Here is a 20,191-nt window from a genome sequence, read left to right on the forward strand (position 1 = left end):
AACCCTGGTCCCAAGAAATACTTATCTCAACTCAGTTCTTCTGTTTGCTCAGTATGCTTTTGCTAATGACAGAAAGCCTTTTAGGTGATAGTATGCCCTTTATAAATACTGACTCAGCCTGCACTTTTTGAATCTTTGCTTACGTAAGACTGTGTTCTTTCCTTCTTTGAGTATGTCACGTGCTTTTTTGCTAAATAGACTTCAAAAGAAATTGTGTTTTTGAGCATATTAGATCAATTGACTACAGAGAATTTATAAAGAGAGTGGGTTATTTCTAGGCTCACACCACAACTCCAAGACTGACATTGAAAATATTTGTTACTGCATGTTGTACAACAGAATACTATGGTCAGAGGGAAATGAAAAATGATAGTGAAATGGAAAAATGCAACAGAGGTGTTGTAAACAGAGTTTTAGTCTTGAAACACAGACAAAATAACCTATCCAAATCCATGATACTGTGCAAGATTGGTTAAAGGGAAAGAAGTCTAAGTCAGAGTGGCACTGGGAAGCACAGGATCTAGTGTGGATGTGCAGCTGTAGAAGCTGAAGTGCAGGTCAAGATGTAGTGGCGTAGTCGCAACACTGTGCTGACCTAGTGTAGTCTTGGGGTAGCTCAAGGTACTATGCTGGGATGGTCTGGCTCAAGTAATCCCCTCCTCTTTCCCTCCCGCTCTAAGAGAGATAGTGAGGCCATGATGGGAGTCGATGGCAGCCATGAAGGGCACCTAGGAGGTGTCATTGAGTTGATGTATAACTGCGGAGACCGGCCCAACAAACCGATAGGCAAGGGAGTGGTAGGAGCCTCATGGCACTTTTTATAGCATTACAAAGGGATTATTAGTGCCTCTGAGGTGCTCAACACTGCCATTGTGTTGACTGCTCTCACTCTGTGCTCCCTGCACTCATTTTGCTGTATATCATGACATGTTTTGATAGCTTGCATGTCCATTTCAGTATCCATTGGACTAGCAGATGTAACCTATGGCCTCCACTAGTCAGTTAAATTTCTCAGTGCTCCATATTTTTCTATACTTTTTGTTCTTCCATCTATATTTTTGTTCCTTGTTCTCCCACCTTCGTCTGTTTTCCTACCACATTTTCTTAACCATGTTGGATTTTTAGGTCTGTAAAAGAGTGAACATGGAATAGGGAAAACACAGTGTCGTATTCGCCAGCTTGGGAACCTGTGCGGTGGCATTATCCCTCACTCAGACTGGTGTGTTTAACCAAATGGAAAAACTGATTGTTGTTGCTTGTCTCCAGGAGTTGGAGCCTCCAGGCAGAGGGGCTTATCGTCCACTACAGCATCATAATAGTTCCCACAGGATGTGCCTCTCATTGGGAAAAATATCCCAAATCCCTCAGGCACGCTGCAGGGGTGCAATATGTAAAGCTGTTGTTCTGCCTTGTAGCTTCTTCTCACTGTTGTCCGCTTGAACTGTGCAGAGAGACCACAAGACCTTATATGGCTTGGGTCAATGCCAGTGTTGTTCTTGATGATGGTCTGCTTCTTCTGGGTGCTTCATATGCCGGGATTGTTGCTGGCCTTGTCCTCTTGAACAGGCTCTACTCTCGCACTGCCAGGTGCTCTACTTCCTTCTCTGAGCAAGCTAAAACTAAGCACACCCACATCTTCTCTGGCAGGTTGTTCAGATTTCAGTTGATGTCCCCACACCTGTAGGAGATTGTTAGTCATGGAAGCGCCAGGTTTTGTCCCACAACATCTCTTTGAGTACTTTACAGAGCACTCCCTTCCTTGGTGAAGCAAAATGGGGTAGCTTTGACCCCATATGTATAGTTAGTAGAAGGGGATATGGATCCACTATCAAAGATTTCAGAATTGGTTGCAGTTGGTTTTCTTTCAAATTTAATTTCTGGCTTCTTCTCACACACAGCTTTTGATGACTCTCACAGCAGGTAGTTATGATACTGGGCCAAGCAGGAATATCCAAAACATGGCCACAATGAAGTGTAAGGTCTCTGAGGCTGGCTGTCATCAGCCACCTTGAAGTAACAATCAGTGACAGACCAAACAGCAACCTTTGCCTAGAAACACCCTTCCCCCATTTAACAACAGAATCCGCTGCCTCACTCTCTTGCTCTTACCATCCACCAAATGCCAGTGCTCAGGAAAGACTAATCAACAATCCCTTCCTAAAAGGTCCTTTTAGAATTTCTAAGGGTAGCCCTGTTTCCATCTTTCCTCTTACTTCAGTGCCTAGGTCCTTAACTTCCAGCTTAAAGAATGCAGGCAGTGTACTACCACTGTCTGGGGAAGGTGTAGTCTACCCTCCATCATGTGCCATGCTAAAGTAAGGCAATCCAAAACTGTCCTAACAATCATACTTTTAATACCAATCATAATTTTACCACACATCCTGCAGCCTCTTCTCTCACACTGCCTGTACACCAGCACAATAGTCACATAATTCACTTTTCTTTTCTTTCTCTGTCTGGAAAATGGGATGCGTTTCTAAACACCAGCCCCCATGTTAAAAAAAAAAAAAAAATAGGCAGTAAGAGGCGGAGACATGGTGGCTGCCTGAGCAGTCATATCCAATAGCAGCTCTGACTGAATCACGTTCATGGATCCCTCTCAGTCTTGAAGCTGCAAAGTAGATGGACTCCTGACATCCAGAAGCACTTTGCCCCCCTCCAAGAGCTGGCCTGGAGGTAGTACATTTAATACAGGTCGGGAACCAGATTGGCACCTGGGGCTGCGGCGGAAGAAGCTGAGAGGCCCGGGATGAATGACCTGGCGCCAGCATGCTCAGATCCCCGAAGGCCGTGGTGTGAACAGCAACTGAGCCACACGCCACAGCAGCAGAACAAGGTGGGTGAGGTATGTGACTCATCGCACAGTGGGAGCAGGGCCATGACCGATCAGGGCTTCCTGGAGTGTGACACTGACATTGGGTAAAGATGGGAGGCTCGGGCCATCCTGTACGTGCAAGTACTACTCATGATCTGCCCCAGCGCCAGGGCAAAAGGGGACAGCCTGGCACGAGGACACAGTTGATGCCACCCCCTCCACAAGCAACGCAGCAACAACATAGCAGTACAACTGGGAGAGTGGGGGCCGACCTGCATACAGCCCATGCTGAAGTCTAGAACTAGGCCCCATATTACGAGGAGGCATGTAGAAAACAGCTGAAGCGGCCCTGATTGAAGAGACACTGTACCTCTGGCATTAATTGGAGAATCTCTGTTCAACTCACAACACAGCCTCATGATGTGCTGAACTAGTGGCAATTGGAGGGCCACACCCTAAGATCTAAAGCAAGAAGAAATCTGGCACAAATGCAACCCAAGCCTAACAGCAATCGAGAACAGCCACTAAACTGCACCATACAATTGAGGTTGAGCTTGCCAAGTTGGCCCATGGTGCCTCATCTAGTGAAGGACCCATGTCAGGGGATGAAGAACCCCCTTCCAATCTAGAAATCAAGCAGCTGATCCTTGAAGGCAACAAAGCCATAACAGAAAAGATCAACTAGGTGGCAATCACAGTGGCTTTGGTGCGCCAGGATATGGACAAACTATGGGAGCGAGTGAAGGATATGGACAGCAGGGCAGATGAGACAGACGAGACCCTAAGAGCACATGTTTGAAAAGTGACGCTTTCAAACGTAGGAAACCAAATTACCGGACCTGGAAGATATGTCCTGGTGCAATGATGTGTGCACACTACCAGAAGGGACGGAAAAGGTGCCCACAGAGCATTTTTTTGGAAACTTGGTTACCAACTGTTCTGCCAAATCTGGGGTTGCGGAGGGAGTGCACGTGGCAGAGCTCATAGGACACCGGGAGGTCGCAGCCTGGGGCACTGCCAAGAACAATCATGGCCAGAATGTTGCGATATAAGGATAAATTGAATATACTCACAGCAGCCCACCAGCTCAGAAATGTGGACTATATTAGCAACAAGATCTTGTTATATCCGGATTATGGCATATTGACTCAGCAGAAACATAAAATATTCATGGAGTTGAAAAAGTAACTAAGAGAATGAGTACTGGCTTACGCTACTACCGCCAGCTTATCTCTGAGTGGACCTGCAAGGAAAAATACACTTCTTTGATCACACAGAGGATGTTATGCAGTTTGTGGAGAGTAACTGAGTGGCCTAGAGAATGGGAGTACAAGACCAATGCATCCTAATGGAATGAGGAGGCACCAATGAACCATTCTGGGTAGGTGAGGGGGAGTGATTGTCAGATGACTGAGCATATATTGAACACCGGATTGGGTAAGAGAGGTGATTGCACACCCCAAGTGTGTCTTCCTTGTTGTATGTGTTGTATGTTAGGGATAGTGTTGCAAGCTTCAAAGGAATTCCCATCTGGTAGACGATGAGGCAGCGAGCTATTAATGATATGGTTCCGTACAAATTCGGTGGGGAGGGGCTGACACCTTCGGTGTCCATTGTGGAGGCCATTTTGAGCAGGGCGCAGAGTTAAACACCAGAGAAAATGGTCATACATGAAGAAGCAACAACATGCATAGTGATGCTACAGGAAATAAATTTGCTATGGCTCGAACACGAGAAAAATAGGTTTAAATAGGGCTTGGGGGCAGTCTGTGGTATGCCAGCTTCACATCCTCGGTTCGTGGGGTATTATTATGAGTGGACACAAGTGTCCCTCTTAAAGACAACACTGAACTCAAGGCTGCTTATATGCAGTATGTGGGAGTGGTGGGGAAATATGAGGCAATCCCACAGTGCTGTTGAACACTTGTGTGCACCTACTTGCTATATCATGTGGATGGGGGACTGTAATTGCATTTTAGATAGAGACCTCGATAGCTTGAGTGTCACTGCTAGGCCTCTGGGCAGGTCCTCGAGAGCATTGATGGAGGGTATGAACACCCTGAATCTGGTTGAGCTATAGAGGATGCGGCACGGACAGACGAGGGACTACACCTTCTATTCCCTACAGCATGCATCCTTCTCTAGAATAACTTATATGTCCGTTATCCTGGTGCAGGTGTCGAGCTTTGGGATGGTCTAGTATTTGGGCTGCACCCTATCAGACCAGGCACCACTTCCAGTGGAACTCAAGGGCCAAGCCTATAAGGCACAAATGCAGCTTTGGAGCTTCGATCCCAAGCACTGCATGATCAGGCATACAGAGAGGATATCAGGGAGGCAATGAGGGAGTTCTTTGCAGTGAATTCGGGAACAGTTACTTCATCCGGCACGGTGTGGGAAGCCTTTAAGTTGACCATCCATGGAAAATGCATGGCCATGACATATGGGGTACGGAAATCCCTGGGGACAGCGGTCAAAAGACTGGAACAACAAATAGCGGACATAAACAGACATGCCCCGTATGCAGCTGAGGTATGGGAGACTCGCCAGTGGCTGCAGGAAGAGTTAGATTAGGCGAGAGACATGCTAGGAAAGCGTGACTACAAAATGTATACAGAAACACAGCATGAACAGCAGGGCAGGGCAGGGCAACTGTTGGCATGGTTGGTCAGTAGAGATAAGGGCAGCAATACAGCTGTGTCCCTTAAGAATTTGAAGGGGAAGACTTTAACGGCCATGGGAGATATTCTGCACAGGTTTGCAGAATTTTACTCAGCACTATACACAAAACAGAGAGACAGCAGTGCAGCAGGCCTGGTGGTGGTTAGACGAGGCACAATTACCTAGAGTTGATGCAGAGACACAGGTGATTCTCAATGTGCCAGTAGAAGAAACAGACATTAAATGGGCAGTTACGCACATGAACACTGGGAGGGCGCCTGGAAATGTTGGTCACGTTATCAAACGTAAATATACCTTCTATGATCTCCCCTACTCGCCATTTATAAGAAGGTGTCCGAGACTGGGATTCTCCCGGCATCACTGAGAGATGCCTATATAGTGGTCTTCCCCAAAGCTAGAAGGGACCCCTCAGACTGTGAATCATGTGGAACATTGTCTTTGAATAATGTAAATGCCAAAATATTAGTGAAAATATAGGCCTAGCAGCTGGCAAAGGCAGTGGAGAGCATAGTACATATGGATCAGGCAGGGTTTGTGGGCGGGCGCACGTCCTTCACTATCATTCGGAAGGCATTCCTCCTCTTAGAGCAGGCCTCAAAGGGGAATGAGACCTGTGGTATGGCTAGCTTAGATGCCCATAAGGCATTCAACACAGTAGATTAGACATAGATGAGAAGCATGCTACAGCTTTATGAATTAGGGGTAGAATATTTAAAATGGGCAGAGTTACTATGCAGTGGTAGTAGGGCATGAGTGAAAGTTGGCCACAGAGTGTCAGATAGCTTGGTGGTAGAAAGGGGCACGCAACAGGGGTGTCCTCTCTCTCCATTGATTTTCGCACTAGTGATGGAGCCTGCCCAGGTCACCCGTGCTAGATACAGGGAGGATGACATACAAGTGGGAGGCAAACTTGAGATTATCTCTCTATATGCTGATGATATTTTATCGACTCTATGGAACCCAAATGCCACCTGACGCGAGATGAATAACACAATAAACAAAGTGGGGCCCCATTCAGGCTTCAGATTGAATGCTGGCAAATCAGTTATATTTCGCGTAACAACAGCTCAGGCACTGAGTGTGTACTTACCCAACATAAAGATCCAGACGACCCTGATCAAATTCCTGTGTATATACTTGAGCTCCAATATGACCAAAACCTATGATTCCAATGTAGGCACACTGATAGGTAGCTTAGAGAGCAGGATGCGCATAAGGCTGAGATTTCCACTACCCCTAATGGGAGGACTAGCCATAAGCAAAATGATTATATTGCCAATAGTACTATATGTGTTGCAACGCATACTGATGCACATCCCAGATGCATGGTTTCATAGTGTGGATGCTCTGCTTAGACTGTTATACTGGGGATCTGGGAGAACGCAGATCAGTCTGGAGGTGTTAAGGCTTCAGTGGGACAGAGGATGCATGCAGGCACCGAATTTTAGAGTTTATTATTGGCCGGCCCACCTACAACACATAGCACCATGGTTTAAAGAAGGAAATGATGATCTGGTAGTTCAGAGCCATGGACGCTTAGTACATCCGAGAAAGCTACTTGCACTACCCCTGGTCTCCCTGAGGAAAAAGATAAATCTACCACTACAAGTTAGAGCAATACTTGGTACATGGACGCAGGAGACCAGAGGGGAGAGAGATGAATACATTTATATCCAGCAGTTAGTCCCCTGGATTATGGGGATTAGCCTCGCCATGCCCACTTTTATATGGAGAGGGAGAGGTGATATCACACAGAATATAAAAGAGTTGTATGAGGATGGCAGGCTGGTTGGGTATGCAGACCTTGTATTAGGTGGGGTAGGACCAGGAGTTGCTTCCTAGCATACGCTACAATGGTGGCAGCGGCTGTCTGCAAAGCCTGGCGGGGCTTCCCTCAGGAAACAGAAACACCTGAACCAGGCACTGTCAATACATGAGTGGAGAGGGCAAACTTATCTCACGAATATACACGCTGCTGATATCATGCACTACTGATCTATGATGGCGCTGAAACCCTAGTGGGAGAGGGAGGAGGGTGAGGAATTGAGGGAATGCGAATAGGTGGCCATACTGGGCAATGGTAGAAAGGTGACTCACAATGCGGAATTGAAATTAATCCATTACAAATGTGTGCACAGGGACTACATAACTCTGCAGTGGTTGCATAGGATAGACCCATCAAAGCCAGAGGTGTGTCCAAAATGTATGGCAGAGATGGGGCCTTATCTGAATATACGGTGGACATGCAGAGGGGTGCAGGATTTCTGGGGGGAGGTGATTGCAGTATTGAGGGAACTGACTGAATTAGCAATACAACCGAAGGTGCAGGTGTGCTTAATGGGTAGAGTGACCTGCACCACATACACTAAACACTTGAAGAAAATATTAGAACTGGGATTGGCATTCGCTAAGAAATGTGAAGCACAGAGGTGGGTCACTCCCAGGTTGCCTACTTGAATGAATTCACCCGCTGGGTGCATGACAAATGTGGAGTATGACACTGACTGGTATATGAAGGGACAGAGCAGGTAGGCCAGGTGGAATGGAACAGGCTAGAGACTAAATTACAGCAAGTTATGGAGGACTCAACAATAGGCCATGATGCAGAACCCGCAGAGAGATAGTACGAGGGAAGAGGTGCTTGAGGGGCCGAGGTGTTCCATTTTTAAGAGCGGATGATGATGAAACATACAAACATTATGTGCTCCTTCTATAATTGTTGTATACAGTGAGTGCTGACTGTGGGCTCCTCTACGGATGTGGTGGGTGGAACTGGGGGGAGGGAGGGGAGAAGTTGTAACGTAGTAACATTGTTGAAAACAGTAAAAACATATTTTAAAAAGTAGGCAGCAATGTTTCAGAAAACATAGCCTGACGTTTGACCTCTGCCTTTGAAGCACAGCAAATACGAAAAATATATACTTAGTATAAAGGCATCTATATTTATTGCTTTTTCATATATATTTTTATTTATGATTTTCTTCAATATACAACAACAAAAAATGCAACAGTTAGATATCAAATCGCTCGTTGCCCAAAAGTGCACACATAGTGGTAATATAATCCCATGAATACACATAGTGGTAATACAATCCCATGAATAAAGACCATAGTCCATCAGTTGGCATAAATACAGACCACACTTGTATCAATGCGAACATATATGAATGGCATAAATCCCCACATACAAAGAGTTGAGTTATGGCACCCATGACAAAGTGTACAAAACACGTTGCGGGACATGCAGTAGGAAAATCTTGTGTGCAGTACATTCCCTAATGAAGTTTGTTAGTTATTCACCTTCAGGCTCTTCCGTCTCCTACCCAATTAAATAGGTTTGATATGGACCTCAGTAATTTTTGGGAGAATTCTGTGGTGGCATTAATTCATTGTACATGTCAGTCTGGGTATTGCAATATATCAGCATGACATTCTTTTAGGGTAGGTAAGGGGCTTCGATCCCATTTCATAGCTACTCTGCGTTTTGCAAGTAACAGGCCCATAGCCACCAGAAGCCTGACTTTTTTTCCACATCTCTGTCATAGCTGAGAAGAGCCAATAGTGGTGTGGCCTCCAATTGAAGTCCCACTACGTCCCCCAATTTCTCAAAAACAATGACCCAGAATCGTTGAATGCCAGGGCAGGATCGTACCATATAGGGAAAGCCTGCCTCCCCCTCGCTACATCTAGGACAATCAGCTGTATTGCGTAATCCATAGTTAAATAGCCTAACGGGTGTGTAGTACATACGATTTATAAATTTGAAAAGGATCAGTCTGTCTCCCATTAAGGGATATGGAACGCAATATGGAGTGAATGATGGAGCAGCAGTATCGCCATTGGCATCTGTTATAACTGTGTCTAGGTCCCTTTGTCATTCAGCCTGAGCTTTTGTTAGCCCTGGTCTGCGTGCCTCTTGGGCGTAGGCGTAAAGCCTGGTTACTAATTTACAATGTGTGACATCCTCTATAACCAAAGAGGGAGCCTGCATGTTGGGAAGTTCTTTTACGTCTTCTCCCAGGAAGTCACACACATATTGTGTTGAGCTCTGTAGTACTGGTATCACATAAGGTGGGTCGGCGTCTGCATCTGTTCTATAAGTTACTCCCAGGTTCCTTTATTTATTGCTTTTACCCACAAAAAATGGGCTTGCAATCCACCAATGGGTTTGCGACACACAGTTTGGGAAACACTAGTCTAGGTAATTTCCTGTATTCACTACCCGGCGGAGAGTGGGGTAGAAGTTGCTTGGTATCACATTATACAGCTGTTTTCTAAGTATCTTTTACTATTAAAGTTGTGTCTTAAGATTGAGATGATGTTTGTTTACTGCTGCTTGGGCATATCCCCAACAATGGATATGTGTGTACAACTAGGCTAGCTGGTCTGCTTCAAGGAAATGATTTCACAGCTGCTTTGTCCTATCTGACAATAAGGGATGTTTCATCACAGTAAATTTGTTCTCCAACTTCAAATTAATGGCAGTACTGATGTTTGTGTAGATTGAGTGACAATGCGCTACAACTTTTGTCAATGGTGGATGTTAATACGCTCTGATTACAGCAATAGAATACTGTAATTTTATACAGTAATCAATGCACCGCAGTACTCAATGCAGTTGTGCTCAGACGCTCATTCATCTGATCATGTCACAAAACCCATACTTGAACGCTTTATCAACTTCTCACGTCGAGCCCCTGGAATCTGGTATCAACTACTTTAAGAACTTGTACTCAATTAAAATGAGGTAGCCGTTTGAGAGCATTTAAAAAAACATGTTTAAACTTGTCCCCATTTTTATATAATTCACCCCATTACAAATCCAGTATGCTTTATCCTGCTGTCATATATGTAGTGCTCCGCTTCCACAGTTGGAGGGGCTAGGCTTTATAAATATCATTAATTAGATTTTGCCTACACAACATACCCAACCTGATCCAATAAACTTTCTCTCCATCACCCAACTGGCACAGCTGTATCTTTCATCCAGGTCCTTTTCGCGAGCCCCCACTGACACTGCCCACCCAGGTTGCCTTGTTCATCTGTCTCTCTAATATCCATGCAGTCCTGTGTCATCCAGAACATATGTATCACTATCAAAGAAGCCCAATACTCTGATCCTCTTCAGGCATGTGCGACCTTTGTACCTTTGCTTATGGTAAGTTATTACTAGCCCCAACAATTTGGTAAATAATCATTCTTTGCCTAACCTATCATATGCTAATGTCTCATATCTCCAAAAAACCCACACTTTCTGCAGCCACAGATCTATCTTCACAGTTTGTACCTTGCCTGATAAGGACAAGAGCAGTTGCTTCGCAGCCAGTAAGAGATGTGAGATAGCTTACCTCCTGATCGAGTGCAGAAGGTGTTTTACCTGTGCAGATCGAGCCGGGATAATCTTCTAAGGGCATCACTTCACTACATTCCCTGTTACATTAGCATAGCTCTCCAGAGCTTAGGGTTGTCACCTTTCCCAATAAAAAAATACTGGCCATCTAATAATTTAGCCCCTGGCCTGAAGTAGAACATTATATGAAGTAGAAATTGTCTGTAATCCTTTTAACATGCCATTTGTGTCTTTGTTTGCTGTAATTATCATTTAGGGTTCATCAGAGCATCTGTAGAGCGCATTTTGAATTTTGTACTGATGAGGGGAAAAAATACAAGCTCAAGTGATTTTTTTATTTCTCTATTGGCAGGGACATTAAAATACCAGTTGTGCTGGAATAAAACCAGCCAAGTAGCAACCTTATCTGGGCTGCATTTCTGAATTTGTGTAATTTTGGGAAGTTCCTTAGGATAAGTAGAATAATGGCCTTCTTCTGACAGCCCCTCCAAGACTCGTGACATTTCTCAAATTATTATGTGCAATTTAGTGGATGTGCAGTCCCTCCTTTAAATAATTTTGCATATTGCTCATTTTCTTTGCTCATGCCTAGCTTTATTATTTGCACGGAGTATTATTTCCTCCCACTGCTTTGTGTCTATTAGTGATGTTGAGTTCTTTCTCACATTGCAGTAGGCAGGGAGATTTGGTGACTGTACGGTGAAGGTAATTGCTGCATAGATTTTAGAAAGCAGGTGTTTTGGTGAAGAGGGCATCTGTAGGAATAGTTAAAGGGTGTGAGTACCCTTGGTGACTCCTCCCTGACCTCCTCTTGGGGATTCCAGTTTGTCAAGGTATACTGGAAGTGTTTCACCTCCGAGATCCCAAACTCGCTCCTAATCTCCTCAAACAATTTAATTTTACCTTGTCGGAAGAGACCACACAACTTGAAACACCTCTAATCTATCTCGGCCTGAAACCTGAAAAGTGTGAATGGACTATAGTTAAGGGGTTGCAAGTGTCACCAGGAGTTTGTTAAGCCCAAGTCATCCAGCCATTGTCTTCCAGCCATTGATACACGCTACTGAGACCTGTCCTGCTGTGTATTCATAACAATGATACAATTCCTCCTCACTCCCCCACCCCCAAGTATTAGGCTGCCAGCAGTGAACTCTGCAATCTTCCAAATGGCATGCCTCAGGATGTCTTCCTGCATATGACTGTGAGAGTATTTATAGTGGCCAGAGATAGCAGGTGACCTGCCCATGTTCTCTTGACTATAATTCAGCAACCACCCCTTCCCTTCTTGACAGACAGTTCTACAGTCACACTGGGTTTATCAGTTTTCCTGCCTACGCTGTCTTCGTGGGTGCCGAAGCATGATATTGTTTAGAGTTTGTTGATTGTCAATGCATAGGAGGTGTTTCTGTTCTTCAAAGCATGTGGGTGATCAGTTCCTGTATGGTACTTAAGCATTTGGCCAGGCTGTTTAGGTCTTGGACATTAAATGTGAAGACTGTTAAGGCCACCCCCTTCTATATGCATACAATCACTGTCAAATTTCTATTGGTTAGACACTCCTTCTCCCAGTGCAAGTAAATGGCAAGGAGCAGGGGATTAGTGCCCTGTTATTGGTCCCATCTGCTCAGCCTTCCTTTTTCCCACTATCCAGTACTCTACTGTCCACAACATACGTATGTACTCATTTGCAACGTCAACTGATCTCCCTTCAAAATACAACCTCAAACAGTTCTAGAGTAAGGCTAATGTTAAAGTTCACTAGGACCCAACTAATCAGGGCCTCAGTCTGTTAAGGATTAGAGGTGATTAGATGGGTCACCTATAGTCAACCAGCCTCTGTAGCCACCAGACCTTGTGATTTACAAACACTACTCTACCCCAGCATAGACACTGCAAGACAAACACCCCACCAGGTTTCTCACAACTTGCATTTTACCAGTCTTATATGCCAATTTCCGAATCACCACCGAGCTTACACAGATGTTGAAACACTGTCTCTTTGCTTGCTTAAATTTCATCTCTCACTGGATGGATGCCTATGTATCAGCGGGGGCCTTGGTCAAATAGCCCTCTCGTATTTAGTGCCAGCGAGCCCCATTATGGGGTAAGGACGGCATTCCTGTCAAGTAGAATTCCAAGTGGTGCTTGAGTGTGTCTGAGGGAGAAAAATGGTTGTTGTTACCCCTGCCATTGGAAAATGAGTTTGAAATGGTGACCCCAACAATATTTGATGTCTTTGGCTTACAAGGCGTCAGTGACTTGTTTGACTTTCCCAGTGTCACAGCAATAGATTTGATAGAGCTATATTTTTGTGGACCATTGTAAGAGATTTGGAAACCTTACTGGACTTTGCTCGTTATTGCCTCTTTGAAAAAAGTGTACTGTCACCACTACATCTCATAGGATTTCTCTGCTTAACTTCAGCACAGCAGTTCTTGTGGGCCTTCAGTCCCCCCCCCCCTCTTCTTTCAAGTATGGTGTCGAACAGGCTAAAGGCATATTGGACGTCTCTTGTGACATCCAGTGGTACACATGGATAAGGATGCTATTTAGCCTACAACAGTTTTTAAGGTCCTCACATTTTGCTTGCAGGATGTCCCACCACCTGTAACATCCACACCTGCAGAGGCTACCAGTGGTCTTCAAGTAGTTAATTAAGATTACTTTGAGGTAGTTCACCCTATCCCCCTGCTCATTTACATCCTTTTTGGGTATCTTTCACTCCTGCTTGAGCTCACGTTCATCGCTTGCAGAAGAAATTCCTTGGTTATGGTATAGATTCACTTATCAATATTGTCCCCATTTCTAGCTTGCCCATTTCACTCTTCTCAGAGCCATCTTTACATGTACCCACCTGTTGGAGCATGTATCTGATGTTCAACTAGTTTGTATTTATTTCCCCAGTTATGGCTCTGATTGTGGCATGAGTTCCACGGCATTGGGGTCACTGTGCTTTTAGTGGCAGGGAAGACCCTCCTTATTGCGTATTGCTAGAATCTTGCCTGCCCTTGAAACAGAATGGTCTTGGTTTCCTCTATTCTCCCTTTTATTTGTGCTTCTGCTAATTCCTGCTCCGTCTGCAGGGCACACTTGAGGCCCTATCATGTAGTTCTGCCCAATAGGCTCTCTCATCCTCCCTGGATGCCAGTGGCACTGCAAACGTTAAGAGGGCAAGCACTTGCACCATTGGTCAGACCCTCATCTCCCCAACACGTGGCCAGGACCTCTGATGATCTATGGCTCCACTGCTCACACACCTGCACAACAGGATCCTGGATGAGAGTTTGTGGAGTAGGGTGATCAAAGCCAGCCTGCTGTGTCCCCTCCCGTAGCGTTAGAGCAGCAATGTACTCTTCCTTCCTCATGGCCATTTGTTGCTTCCTTGTCAGCAGGGCTTCGGGCTGTCCCCCAGAGTACACTGGTTGTGTGCCCCCCTTATTTAACTGCTCAGACCTCTATTGAGGGACCCACAGAGAGCCAGGAGCAGCTGTTAGGTGTGGCTTTGAGTACACCTGTGGGGCCACTATCTTCCACACTGGGCTGCTGTTTTCCCCTCTTATATAGGGTTAATCATTTTACCAGTGATCACAGGCCTCCCACTCTCAGGGACCACATTTCTGCACCAGCCAAACGTTTTTAGGTTCATCTCTAAACCGGTATGTGGGAATGATGTGCAGGGTTCACTCTTCTACTGCCCAGCTTATGCCACCAATCTGGGCCCTCTCATTCCGTCCATAGATTCACCACTATGAGAGTGACCCCGTCACCTGCTTCTTCTCTGCTTTTTTTCTGATGGAGCCCTTTGGGTCTCTCACAGATGCTTCCCTTGGCTCCTGAAGTCGACTCCATTCCTTCATCTCCCAAGTGTTATCACGGCATCAACTGGTTGCATTCTCAGGCAACACCTTCTGGGTCTCCAAATTCCTCAGGGCTTGCGTTGGGGTTTGATGTCCTGCACTTCCACTGTGGCTGGACAGCAGCGCTAGGACTGAACATCCGCCATGTTGTATGTCTGGTCACGCCAACCCCCCCAAAATATTATTAATTAATGCAATAAAAATAAAATTGATCAGGGAAAATGATAGGGAAGAGGTTTTGAAGGAAATGGTTAACAGTTGTTTAACTTTAGACTGACGATAATGATTTAATTTATAGACTACAGGGGAGGCACAGAAACCTGTAAATATCCGAGGGAGTAATGTATTTATCATTTGCCTATCAATGACTGTTCATAGGAAATGGGACTGCAACCTTGTCCAAATGTTTTATTACGGCTTTGCTTAATTTGCGTGAATAGTTAGCTACTATTGTTTCATGATTTAAACATTAGAAAATAAGTATTGTAAAAAAAAACTTTGACATGTTAGATGTTTGGAAAAATCTATCATTTTTTCCAAAGACCGTAAATAAATAGATACTGGACTGTAAAAGAAAAGGGCAACAAAATGGATATATGCCCTGGGTGGCAAATCAATGACAGGAAACCCGGTAATAACTTTGTTTCTGTTTAACTTCAAGACCACTAACGTAGCACATGAAGAGCCAATTATAGATTTGTTGATATTCTATTTATTTTTCTTGAATGTTTTTTCAGCAATAAAATTAATAATCTATTATTCTTTCTTTTGTTCTTTTCAGGAATTGTGATTTAGGAACATGTACAGACAAGTCCAATGTTTTATATGCGTGGGCGAAAAACGCTCCTCCCACTAAGCTACCCGAAGGTTGGTTATTGTTTACTTTCTTTAAAGTGTCAGATTTCAGTGAATGCTGTTGTGTTATATTTGTTTCAATACGCAGGAAATCCATGATACTCCATTCATCAGTAAAGTTCACTGGAACCCTGCATTTCCGCTTAGTTTTAATTGGTTGTGGGATTTATATTATGGTTCTATTTTTTTTTAGCAGCTGATGCATGTGCAGCTTTGTTCAAACTCCTCGTTTAATTTAATCGAGTAGAGCGTATATTGGAATATATCCACATTTATCTCCCAGAATACTGACCATAAAAGGTTGCAGTTTATATCGGATTTTAATTAGCAGGATGTAGACCAATCTGATTGGCTTTGGGCTCCACTTATCCTTTTCACTTTAGACATTTGTTTATCGTAGAGAAATTAGATTTCCTTTATTAGTGCCCAGAAATATTACTAATAAACTCAGACTAATACCTTTTGAGCATCATAGCAAATTAGTACCAGTTTGTCGCTGCAGTATCCGGCACGGAGATAGTTAGATTGATTGTGACTCTAGTGTGGCTGTGTTGAAGGAATTCAAGTTGTTGTGGGCTAACAGAGTTTATAATTGATGAAGGCCGCCAAGACAACATTTCAGCCTGAATGTACCTCTCTCTCTGTTGAACCAGGGCTGACATTTGTACTAGGGCTCGTTGCCAAGTATCTGAGATTTGGCCTCTTTCTTAATATATTGACTTTGAAGCAAACTGATGCGAGATTTACATTTTGTCTTCTTAACACCATATTCCTGTCCTGTCTTAAAACTTATACATAACCTCCAACCATATCAAAATAAAGAACCCTTCTCTGCCCCTCCAAGACCGCTTGTACTAACCTCGGGGGCTCTTGATGCTATTGTCATACACAGAAAAGTCTAACTACATGATACGGCCAACAAACATTGTTTTTCACGTGACTTGCTCGCTATAAAATAAGAACCTCTGTGCAAAGAAATAGACTGAAGAAACTCCAGGTCCCTTACCACCAACTCACCTTCATGTCCTCGCCAAATACCTAGCATTCAGAATGTTACTGCATTTAAGCTACACAGCAAAATATTTAAGGTGGTCTACCGCACGTATTTCACCCCATTTAACCTTCTGTTTTGATTGATTTATCAAAATGCAGGTAGCCTTATTCTGTAAAGTTATGAATACAAGTAATCCTTCCCTCCCAGATGTCCATCAGTCTCATTTCCAGCCGGTCAAATTACTTCCTCGTTTTCCACATTCGTACAGCAAGAAGGATTCTCCTCAGACATCTTTACTCCAACCCAGAAATTCATTCCTTCTGGTTCACCCTTCAGCTGCTTGCACTTCTCACTTCTCAGGGAGAACACTACTCTCCTTGCAACGGTTTTACTTACCCCGTAACCAGAGCTTCTCCAAAGGACTCGTCTGTGTCATCCTGACAAAGATATGTCTCAAAACACTATTCTCCTGGAGGCTATCTATTGGTTCCTCCCAACGTCATATCTTCTTCTACACTCACTTTATTATGACCCCATGATTTTTTGGATTCAGTTCGGCACTTGGCACTCAAGCGGTAATGGTTGCAGCCACCGATGATTTGCACAGATTCTTAATAGAAACAGTTGTTCTTTTTATGATCTTCGTTTCTGCGTGACACTGTGAAGCGCAAGATGTTCATTCACTAAGTTCAGTCTGTCGTCAGCTATTCCCCACAACTATTATGTTACTTCAGATCTTACAGCTATCTACTCTCCCAGAAACTACAGTTTGTGGACTACTGCAAAGATCCATTTAATTCACAGATTCAAATAATTATGACATACAAATGCTAGATATTTCATACTTGGAAACATAGGTTTTATTTTTTGTTCACTTGAATGCTGATGCTATTCGGCTTTATATTGGCCACACTGGTAAAACTTTCTCTCAACTAAAACAAATCTGAGATACTTCCAGAGTCAACTGATCGTATTTAATTATGGCAGCCTTCTCTGCCACAACATCGGAAAATTCACGTTCTTCATCCCAGGATTACAAGAAACATTCATAGGCCTTCAAACCTCCTGCCTCAATCAGATCTGACTCGATCACAGCATGTTCATCACAATAAAAGACAAGAGCCTGAATACTTTCCTTCAAGACTCACAGCGATCCTATGTCAACTTCGATGGAAGCCTGATTCAGCTGTAAACTTCAATGGAACATTCTTGCTCTTATTTGAGTATTAAAACCCTTAAATAGGTAGTAATCTCACAGAAAATGGATTAATGTGCTCTGGTGAACAACTTCCTCTTTTCAAAAATGGACAGGTTCTCTGAAATTCAACATCCTTACTGTTCGCTAACATTGGTCCTCACAACCTTGTGCGCCCAGTCCTCAAACTTTTACGCTTGCAACCTGTCAAGGAAAGATGCCAGTTCACATATTTTACTTCAGGCAAACTACTACAGAATAAAGCTTTCAGATAAATCTGATGCTTCATTTTACGCCACTTTAGGAAAACTCCTCTACGTTAAACTGACATGAACTTACTTGATTCTCAGCATGTCCATAGACATTGATAACCTCCTTGCATTTCATGACGTTTTGATGACCTTGCTTTTATCATGTATATTCTGATATCTGTTGCTTATCATGTTTCTTAGCCTTTCTTGAAGGGGTCTGCTCACCTCCCCATCAGTTGTATTCAGGTTTTAGTAATATGTTGTATCATATAAAACCACAAAATAAATAACCCCTTTGAACATCTTCACAGTGGGCCATATTGCAGCAGCTGATTCCAGGTGGTGGTGGTGGTGTAGGTGGAACAGAGTCAGTTTCTGAAGCACTTGTAATATTTTTCAGTACCATCTGCAACTGTAAAAGGACCTACACGTGATGTTACCCATTAGAACAGCCATATTATCTGCTTCTGAATTCCAGCTTTGATTTCTTATCTAGAAACAAACCTTGCCCCGGTCTGTACTTGGTGAACTAATCACTATCTACATCAAATCACACACTTCTTCTCATATAAAGCTCTGCCCCAAGAAAACGGTGGTTTGATTCTTAAAGATATGGTAGGTATGAAGAATCTTCCACAGTGAGTAACAGCTTATTAAATATTGTCAGGTCTCACCACAACATTATTCAAGGTGCTTCATCTCTCCGATGACCATTACTGTTAATACTTGTTAAATATGAGTCTATAATGGCAGCCAAACCGAAATATTATAGTGACCATTATTCCTTGTTTAAAAGTCTTTATAACAATAGGTACATCACAGTTCATTAGTAATCAACATAAGTTACTGGTTTAAAAAAAGGAACAAAAGACAACTCAACCCTTACTGTGCCACTGTAAAATATACGGGCTGAATCCTTGAGCATGTAGTGTGCAAGAAACTCTGTCCTTATAGCTTGAAATCCCTTTGGTGATCTCATTGACTCAGGAGGATTGAGTACTGTACTGTGTATAGGAATGGTACACAGCTGTCTCACTGGTACACGTCCATTTTCTGTGGGAAAATAAAGTGGGTTAAATCTTGTCTTCTGTCCGCCCCTGTTGCCCTGGTGAATAAATTGCCAGGAGTGGTACCGGAAGTTCATTCCACTGCATGTGAACAGCCTTCTATAAGCTGAATAAGCTCTCACTAGGTGACGAGTTACTTGCAGGCTTACTAAACCTTTGCCATTCTCTAGAACCTCAGTGAGGTTGAAATCTGAATACTTTCTCTACATGTGCTAAATTTTGTCAACCTGGGAAATCTTCATCCTCCACCCAAGCAGATGGGTCGTATAGGTGGGTACTTGAACCGCATTTCAGTTCTGAATCTTTGGGCAGGACTATTCAAAGAAATTATCCATATTACACATACATTTTTGTTCTGGGAAACATACTGGTGTAGTTATTCAGCCCTGTAAGGGTTCAACACTGGCGCTCCCTTACTTACAAAATGCCAGTTCTGTTAAAAACGGGCCGAAGAACCCTCCTTTATCAACGACTGTTAGGCCCTATTACTGTAAGATCTAACCTAGCCTTGAATACAAAAACTTTCCAGTTCCAAACCACTGCGTGCTGGCTTCCCATGACATCACAAATGTATGTCAGTCTTATTCATGTCAAATACAGACTTATGAGACTCCTTGGGTTCAGCTGAGGCACCGCAGTCCTGGGGGTTAGCTCTCTTTCATCTCCAACGTCATGCAGACAGCACCCATCTCAGGAGGCTGAAGTGCACGGGGGTGCCCTCTTAGCAGCAGGGCCGGCTTTAACACTGGTCGCGCCCTGGGCATCAATATTTTTTGGCGCCCCTCCAACCCATGACCACTTCCTCGGATTCTCTCACTACCACCCAGCAAATGTGCCCCTCATCACTCCAAAGCCCTCCTTTCACATACATTTGTTTTAAAAGCGCTTGTAAAGGAAAGCTTTACTAATCCCCCCCATCTAGCCACATAAAATATAGTTCTGTCTTTGCAGCAGGCATATTAACCCTCTACGCTGCTTTATGGCGAGCCAAAGCTGCCACTTGACAAAACTCCCATCTCTCCCTAGCAGGAACATTAATCACAAGAGGTATCTTGTTATTTTCTTGCTTCCTGAAGGCTGGACGCACAAGGAACTTTTCAGCAGGTGCTTTTAAATTCCCGAGCT

At 43.8% G+C, this 20,191-nt stretch overlaps 1 protein-coding gene across 15 annotated transcripts in view; it reads left to right on the forward strand.

Moving 5' to 3' along the window:
• PAM (peptidylglycine alpha-amidating monooxygenase) overlaps nt 1-20,191 on the forward strand; it is a 1,007,326-nt gene that overhangs the window by 590,744 nt on the left and 396,391 nt on the right. For all 15 annotated transcript variants that reach the window (XM_069226162.1, XM_069226060.1, XM_069226139.1 and 12 more), the window contains one exon: nt 15,486-15,571. In XM_069226162.1, coding sequence (XP_069082263.1) covers nt 15,486-15,571 — 86 coding nt within the window. The remainder of the gene's footprint in view (nt 1-15,485; nt 15,572-20,191) is intronic.

This window comes from Pleurodeles waltl, chromosome 1_1, assembly GCF_031143425.1.
Source record: "Pleurodeles waltl isolate 20211129_DDA chromosome 1_1, aPleWal1.hap1.20221129, whole genome shotgun sequence".
NCBI lineage: Eukaryota > Metazoa > Chordata > Amphibia > Caudata > Salamandridae > Pleurodeles > Pleurodeles waltl.